General features: G+C 45.6%; 2 protein-coding genes across 2 annotated transcripts; one reads left to right on the top strand and one right to left on the bottom strand.

Annotated features, from left to right (window-relative positions):
• Positions 1-403: 403 nt before the first annotated feature.
• Positions 404-2,904, bottom strand: LOC101756822 (histone H3.3). Its single transcript, XM_004975745.2, has 5 exons — positions 2,793-2,904; positions 1,463-1,556; positions 1,155-1,231; positions 968-1,058; positions 404-864 (listed from the first exon to the last, which is right to left on the bottom strand). The coding sequence occupies exons 2-5, from the start codon at positions 1,532-1,534 to the stop codon at positions 694-696; spliced, it is 411 nt and encodes a 136-aa protein (XP_004975802.1). The 5' UTR covers positions 1,535-1,556; positions 2,793-2,904; the 3' UTR covers positions 404-693.
• A 4,769-nt stretch (positions 2,905-7,673) lies between these two features.
• Positions 7,674-8,253, top strand: LOC101758202 (arabinogalactan protein 1-like). Its single transcript, XM_012847448.1, has 2 exons — positions 7,674-8,009; positions 8,236-8,253. The coding sequence occupies exons 1-2, from the start codon at positions 7,674-7,676 to the stop codon at positions 8,251-8,253; spliced, it is 354 nt and encodes a 117-aa protein (XP_012702902.1).
• Positions 8,254-8,916: the final 663 nt, after the last annotated feature.

The following is an 8,916-nucleotide window of genomic DNA, read 5'->3' as shown; positions in this document are numbered from 1 at the left end:
AATTGGGATGGTGGAAGACTGGAACGCCGGCCGGTCAGGCACGGTTGCATGGGTAAAATGCGTTGGTCGCGGCGCGTGCCAAAAGGACGCCACTTTCGGGTCTTTTTAAACACGACGGCAGCCTTCTCGCGCTGCTCCCCGCGATGATACTCAGCGGTTTGCCGGCCTGCGCTCCGCCAATCCTGTCGGTAATGGGCTGTCGCCTGTCGCCCAGCTACAAGCCGATCGCATGAGGACATCAGGACACAGAGAACTGGCCTTGACATACCGAAGCATGCGACAAGGCCAGCTTTGCACAGTCGTTCATGACTGTCAATCTGGATGGAGCTGAGAGAAGAAAAGGGGCACATCGACAGTTCGACACCACAGCAGTCCACAAAAACAACCTCAGTGCAACCAGAACTAACAAAATCTAAAAGTTCACAACTTGCTTGACATATCAATTTAAGGTTCAGATAAGCCTAGATACAGACCCATCAGGTGGATGGATGAAAACCAGCCGTTTCAGACAAATAGTAGAAGACGATTAAATCCTAAAACACACTAGAAAACACTGCAGCACCACCTAGCACTACGAACGAACACTAACTATTTCAGGGTTCAAAACACTGGCAGACGTTAAGCACCAACATCACAAAAGCAGCCGCATCGAACAGATGCACACCAGAGCTATTCTCTGTAGCAGCAGAGAACCTAAGCCCTCTCGCCACGGATCCTCCTAGCCAGCTGAATGTCCTTGGGCATGATGGTCACACGCTTGGCGTGGATGGCGCACAGGTTGGTGTCCTCGAACAGACCCACCAGGTATGCTTCCGCGGCCTCCTGCAGGGCAAGCACCGCATGGCTCTGGAAACGCAGATCAGTCTGCACAAATACAACAGGAGGTTAAGAGAAGATTCTAGGTGTACTTCAGAACTGTGGCATCACATGACTTAGCACAATAGCAGTATGAAGACATATATCTCACCTTAAAATCCTGGGCAATCTCCCTGACAAGCCTCTGGAATGGAAGCTTCCTTATGAGCAGCTCAGTGCTCTTCTGGTACTTGCGGATTTCACTGCATAATAAGACACAAGATTTAGAATTTGCCAATTCAGCACAGATTTATTTCAAGTATGCACAATACAGAGTCAAATGAACAACATTCACACACCGAAGAGCAACAGTCCCAGGGCGGTAACGGTGAGGCTTCTTCACTCCACCAGTTGTGGGCGCAGACTTACGGGCAGCCTGTCATAGAACAAAGTCCCATAGTAAATAACCGTTTTGCAAACAAAACCAACATAACCAATTCATCAAAGTCAGAAGTTTCTAATTAGCTGACAGAGCTTTTCCACTATAAAACAGAATAGGCTGAGTTGGTTTTCTTTCTATATCAATGATAAAGTAAAGTAATATGCAGGTAATTGCGGACAGTAACAAAAAAAGAATTCACATAAGAAAGCACAAATTATTACAGACCTTGGTGGCTAGTTGCTTCCTGGGAGCCTTCCCTCCAGTGGACTTGCGAGCAGTTTGCTTAGTACGAGCCATGTGTCACTAAGGTCTGGTTTACCTGAAAGAGCAAAAGTTTCAATCAGTAAATTGTTAGGCGTAGATTGTTCCAGACAAATCAGTAAATTCAGTACTATTGCTAGATGGACCCATAGAATCACCCAAAAATGTTGATGAGCTTATAAGCTATATTCTATAAACATGATCATTCATTTCACAACTATATGAATAATAAATGGCCAATACCCCAAATATTGCAAATATGATGATCTCCGGACAAAAACATGACAAGCACCAGAAAAGTTTCAATCAAAATTGACAGACAATGTAGACAGAATGCTATCCCATCCCAGGTTCTTATCATCAAATACCATGCACCAACATGACAAATTCAAAAGCCTACCTATCTTCAGTTTTCACCCCAAAAAATGAGCATAGCAAACTAGTGATTCATCCTAACATGCTAATTGGAACCACCCCAGATGTTATATATCATTACTAAGTTATATATGTCAATCTCACATAAACAGTTGTGGCCATGCTGAGGTTTCAGCAAAACAAGGCACAGTACATCAACCTCATATACAATTAATGCAATATTAACAGCTTTTCAAAACACATTTAAATTACAGCATTGACATTTGTTTAAGTGTACCAACATCAGTAGAAGTACTGGTAAGTTTATCATATTTGACAAAACATTTAAAGTCACACAACATAACATTCCCACAATCTACATATCTATACAGAGAATAACTGTACGTTGAATTCAAAGTTCAGGCATGATATGATAGTATCAGCTAAGCCACATCTCTAAACATCAGCCTAGCAGGTAATCAGCCGAATCTCAGTGGCAAAAATTCTCTAAATAAGGACCTATTTACAAACAAGATGTGTGATGCACGGAAATCATTCAATTGATACTACTACAGGCACAAGGAATCAAATACTTGCGGCGAACGATTGAAGCCCAAGCCACAGACCATGTATAACCAGCCGATTCCCAACTACACAGATCGGTAATTGCTAGATAACCGAATAACCTGCACTGAATTAGCACAGGTAACCACAAGTAAACGAGATTAAGCATGAGCTAACCAAAATCCGTCCGAACAACCTACGCTAATCACCAAACCCTAATCGTGCCAGGTATTCGAATTCGCGGCGCCCCCGCCCTTTTCTAAACACCAAACCTAGCGCCGCAGGGAGAAATCAGCACGCAACGTTGAAACCTCGAGCGAATCGTCAACCACAGGGATCGAAAATTCGAAATACGGGATCGAGAGAGCATGATTACCTCGAGCGCCGCCCAAATCCCAAATCCGCGGAGAGTGGTTTGCGACCGGCGAGACTTTTTTCCCCCAACCTGAGATTAAGAACTGGCGATTAAAGGCGGCGGTTGGGTGGGGGATTATATATGGGGACGGCCCATGGTCGTGGTTCAAACGGACGGCCGAGATCGGACGCTTTTGTGCTTGGCTCCGCGCGATCCGACGGTCAGCAGCGGCGTTTTCGCTGCGGCACGGATCATGGCTGGTAAAACTCGCGATCTTATTGGTTGGGACCTGGAGGACGGGGATAATGGATTAGTGTGTCGGATTATGGCACCTTTTAGACAACCGCTGAACTACGCCATGTCACACGCACACGGCTAAAAGGATAACTTATACAACGAGTCAGGTCATCGTTTAACTGTCTCCAAGCTATTTAATCCATGTATAAAGTTGGTGATCAACTATTCATTTGTGTGCCATCTTGTTGCTTAATGTGTTATTTCACTACGACAAATATCCAATTAAACACAAGGGCAATATCCAATTCGAGACAACATGAATTTAACTCTAACATGGTAGTTGATAATTTTGGATTGGAGATAAGTACATAGAAAAACTACTGAACAAGTTTTAGAATTTTTAGATTTACCATTAATTTTCTAGGGATTATGGGAGATCTATTGAATGAATAGGTACAAGTATGATTGAGTTAACTAGCTTCTTCACTGTTCATCTCTTCCTTCTCGCATAATAGCAAAACGAGCAGCTCGCCCTCCAAGCAGAACGCCGGGGAGGAGGTCGACGGAGCCAGGAGCACACGGGTCTGCTCCTGGATCCAGGCCCTCCGATGCTGGCTAGTCTGATCTTCATGCACGATGTGGAGCGGTGCTCGGCCGGTGCGGCGACGAGCAGGGCGTCACCAGGCGGCGCGGAACAGAAGAATTCCTCACTCGATCCGGAGGAATCGTCGCTTGTAATCGACGGTTCGTACAAGGGGCGATGTATTCGTCGGTAGGCATGGGAGCGCGAGCTCGAGCCGTCGACGGACGAAACGCCGGCAATCTTCTCTTTCCTCGGTTAATGACGTCCACGTCGGACTGATTCGCGGACGTGGCGCTAAAAAGACGAGGATCGGCTAACCGCCGTACGTGCCCTTAGTGGGATTGGCTAATACGAGGATGCCGTGTACGGTGGAGATTCCTTGTACGTACAGGAAGGCGATGTTCTGCTGCTCGTGTGGTCTCGAGAGAGAGGAACTTCCGGGCCGGCCTGCTAAGCTTTTGGGCTACATTCCTTTACCCGGCCGAGCCGAATACGCGAATCAAAGCCCAACCCAGAGAAGCACGGTGCCGGGTTTTTTTTTATTTTTGTATTTTTTATTTTAGTATTTTGCAAAAATATATAGCCAAACAAAAAAATTGCAAATCTAGACATGTACCACGGAATCAAGCTACCGCTGGTTGAACTGGCGGTAACTTCCCTCCTTGCGTACACTTTCAAAATATCATAATTAATTCATATGAACTCGGATGGAGATAAACTTTATATGAAAATTGTAGAACTCAAAATATCTTAACTAATTCATGTGAACTCGGATGGAGATAAACTTTATATGAAAATTGTAGATCTTGATGAGATCTAAGTTCAAATTTTTTTCATTTAGTATCATCTTGGTGCTCAAATAATCAACTTCTAAAATTTAGATCTGAAAATTGTGTCGATTATTGGAGCATAAAAATGGCACCAAACGAAAATAATTTGAACTACAAAGTTGTAAATCTCATTGAGAGCTACAATTTATATATAAAACTTATCTCTATCCGAGTTCATATAAATTAGTTAAAAAATTTTGAATGGGTGCTGCCTAGTTTTAATCTAAAATTTGAATTTTAGATCTGAAATTTATGTCGATTATTTGAGGATTAAGATGATGCCAAATGAAAAAAAATTTGAACTACAAAGTTGTATATCTTATCTTGTTAGGATATACAATTTTTATATAAAATTTATCTCCATCCGCGTTCATATATCCATCCGAGTTCATATATGATTTTTTGAAAGTGTAGTGGAAGTTACCACCGGTTTAACTGGCGGTAATTTGCTTCCGCCGTTTCAAACGGCGGTATCAGTTTAGATTTGCAATTTTTTATTTGGTCATATATTTTTGTAAAATACTAAAATAAAAAATAAAAAAACTCGCGGTGTGCCCTTTTTGCTCGTAAACGCCACTTCGGGCTGAGATAGAACAAATGGGCCCCCGAGTCGAGAAGCGAGACAAACCAAAATGGGCCATCTGTGTGCCAATATCTCCAGAAGATTAATAAATAGCGCACAGTAGTAGTAAGGTTATCCTTTGAATCTTTGATGATTGCTGCAGTTGTCAACTTGTCATCAGGTGCAAGTGCAACTGCCCCCTACCTCCTGAGTCCTGACGGCTGGCGTAAGTGATTATATAGACAGAATATGTCTAGAGTGCAAGAATGATACTGTATGATATGTTTAGTTTTGCATGCCATCTGTTATCAGTAGCCTATCTGCTAACCTGCTGGAAGGTTGGCATGTTGGAGCTGTTTTCATATTGATACCTTAATTAAATTTTTCATTTTTTTCCTCTGCGATTAAGTACTTTCTTTGCTACACCACTCTACGATTAAGCTTGGCACTGCAAGACTACTAGTACTCCTTAGCTTGTTTAGACGGCATCAGTTGCTTTTGCTGACATTTCGGTACATTTATAATTGTGTTTGGCCATTTGGCCTGATGAAGTGGTATACAGCCAAAAGGAAGCTGTCAGGAAGGTAATGGCAGACAGATCCAAGGAGAGCTGTATTCTTAGGATTGCTTGAAAAAAAATGAGTCGGCTCTTACAAAATAAACAATCAAGCACAACCAGCTCCTAAAGGACATCGACTTTACTATACCATTATATTTCTATGTAATGAACATAAACAGACCAATTTCTTTTTTCCCCTTTTTGCGCACAGTAACATCAGCATGCCATGCATTCAAGAACATCTGCTCTGCCTGCTCTCAGTTTTCAGCATCTCATCATCACGAGGCAGCAGCAAACCACAAACCACTACATCATTGACTTGGACCATTGAGTAGTATGTGATGCTATTTTCATAGATGTGTAGTAGTGAAGGAGATGTTTGGATACGAGGTGCTAAACTTTAGCAGGGTCACATCGGATGTTTGGATACTAATTAAGAGAACCAAACATGAACTAATTACAAAACTAATTGCACAGATGGAGTCTAATTCGCGAGACGAATCTATTAAAGTTTTGTAATTAGATTATATTTAATACTACTAATTAGTATCAAACATTCAATGTGATAGGTGGTAAAGTTTAGCAGGTATCCCTAAGTTTCCCCAAGTTTCATGAAATGCGATTTACTTTTGGAGCACATCTCCTCATTTGACAGGACAGAAAAAGGGAGGAGAATCTGATCTTTTTTCTCCCTCCCCCATTCCCCTAGCTGTCTCCTCCTCTGACAGCAGGGACAGGTGAGGCAAGGCGCTGAAGCATCTTTTGAGATGACAGTATTCTCTTATCGCAACGAACCCCACCCTCGGTCCAACTCACGCACATGCCCCAGTGGCGCCGCTAGCACACAAGGGTCCACCTGGCATGTGGCCAGCACCGATGATAAACAGGGCGGACACCGTTCCTATTTCCTGATCAGCGATCACCAGGTGAAAGTGAAACCGTGAACGGCTTGCAGTTACAGAGAGCAGGTACAATAACAGTCGAATCGACCGCCATGTCTATTTGTGAGAATCTTTCGCGAAAAGGGTTAAAAAACAAAAAAGTCGGCTGTCCCACGTCCTAGGGCCAACCACGTCCGGTCTCTCACGTCTCAATAATGTCTCCCTAACTTTCTCCCTCGCTTCAGCAGTAAATTATTCATGTATAGGATCCAAGCTATCGTATGAGTCAGGCACGAACTAATCAGAAGTATTAAGTATATAAAATTAATTGCATAAATGAAGACTAATTCACGAGATGAATCTATTAAGTTTAATAAATTTATGATTAGCATATGGTTACTGTAGCATCACATTGTCAAATCATGCACTAATTAGGTTTGATAGATTCGTCTTGCAAATTAGCCTCCATCTATGCAATTGGTTTTATAATTAGCTTATGTTTAGTCCTCCTAATTAGTATCTAAACATTCGATATGAGAGAAACTAAACTTACTAAACTTTAGTTCATGGAAGCAAATACCCCTTAGTCTCTGTAAATGACGAGTATTGGCTAATAGCCAAGCATTCAGACATTCAGTCTGCTGTTCCATTTTCTCATTTTCTTTTTGAAACTTAGTTCCAACTTCTCATTTCAGGGATGCCTTTCTTCACCTGGCAAATGGCAACAATCAAATCAACTAAAGTACGCAACGGTCGGCTGACAAGCTGGCCCCACCACACCGAGGGCCCACATTCCAGAGAGCCTTGGCGGCTTGGCCCCGGTGTTCCTATGATCATGTACGGCACGATGTAGAACGGAGGAATCCGCGGTTAGAAAGCTCATCATTGATCCATTAGCGTTACCAGCAGCGTTGATTCCTCATAATTAATCAGGTTCCCCAAGCATAATTCCAACCGTGAAAACCTCTCAATAATGGAGCTCCAGACGTGCGAGGCAATCATGCTGGCAGGCAGGGGCAGCTGCATCGGCGCTGTCCTGCACTGCACAACGGCACAGCGGCCGCACAGCTCCGGGGGGGGGCCTCGCAGCAAAAGCTGCCACCTTATAAGCCCCACGCCTCCGCACGTCCTCTTCCCCCCCCCACACCCCCACTCGCATTCCCTCCCACGAGCTCGATCTCACCGGAGCACAACCAAGGCAGGCCGAGAAGCGAGCCAAGGGAACAAAACTCCTCCAGTCTCCACCAACGATGGCCGCTTCTCACCTCGCCGTGCTCTCCGTGCTCGCCCTCCTCGCCGTCTCCGCCACGGCGCAGGCGCCCAGCGGCGCCCCTGCCGCGGCGCCCAAGGCGGCCCCGCCGACCCCTGCCACCCCGCCGCCCGCGATGGCGCCACCGACCCCGGCGCCGGTCGCACCGCCGACCCCTGCCCCGACGGCCGCGCCCACGCCGTCCGCGTCCGCGCCGGCGCCCGAGGCCCCTGTGTCCTCCCCTCCCGCGCCCACCCCCGACGCGTCGTCCCCCGGCCCCTCCGCCGAGCCCCCGGCGTCCACCACCCCCGCCAACGGCGCCGCCGGCCTCCGCCCCGCCTTCGCCTTCGCCGCCGTCGCCGTCGCCGCGGCCGTCTACGCCTTCTAGATGACCCAGTGGTCCTGATACCCCTCTCCTGATGTGTTTCTTGATTGATCTCCCCCTCGCTGTTGTCTTGCTCCCCGCTTCTTTTCCGTCCTCACATTGGTGTATCTTCTCCGTACGAGCTGTTGTAATTATGAACATTGATTTAATTTATCCATTCCTCCATTCTTATTTTTAGCATGGTATACTTTCATAAGCTTTGAGATTTTGTTTTTGCTTCGACCTTTTGATTCGTGATGACTAGCTAGACAGTTTTAGAAAACAAGAGAAGCTAGTCAGTACTCAGTAGTGACGTCTCACTAGCTCGGTTTAGAATCCAGACATTTTAGGCATGCGATCTGCATACTATGCTGTAGATCACACACAGGATCGAAGTAGCCCTGCCGTGAATTAGTAGTACTGACTTCACTTGCGGCCAGGTCGGCACAGTCAAATTAACAATGGTACTTAAGGCCCCCTGAAGTTTAAGATCATGGCCGGCGACGTCCAAAAGCGCAGTCTTGTGTGGCAGCAGCGATCCGCACGTGAACGCAGGACGCCAGGTTCTGGTTCAAGCGAACTTGATCAGATCCGGTTCGGACGGACCAGAGGGTAGAAGAAAATAGTGTTCACAATTCACAGGTCACTACAGCTAGGAATTTGGTCCGTTCATCGGCAAAGCTGGTGGCCAGCACCGGATCCTGGTGCATGAATGTGACGGTTGGCCGTAGAGGGATTTTCAAATTGAAATCCGCACCAAATGACCATTGGCGCCGCTTCACGTTCGTTCGAGCCCATGAACTTAGCTTAAGCTCGGCAAATGATCGGATTACGAAAGAAAATTCATACGCAGTCTGATCCATCGCCACTGGTTTTGCGC

Source organism: Setaria italica, chromosome VII (assembly GCF_000263155.2).
Source record: "Setaria italica strain Yugu1 chromosome VII, Setaria_italica_v2.0, whole genome shotgun sequence".
Taxonomy (NCBI): domain Eukaryota; kingdom Viridiplantae; phylum Streptophyta; class Magnoliopsida; order Poales; family Poaceae; genus Setaria; species Setaria italica.
The sequence above is the reverse complement of the archived record's forward strand: the minus strand, read 5'-3'. Positions and strand labels throughout refer to the sequence as shown.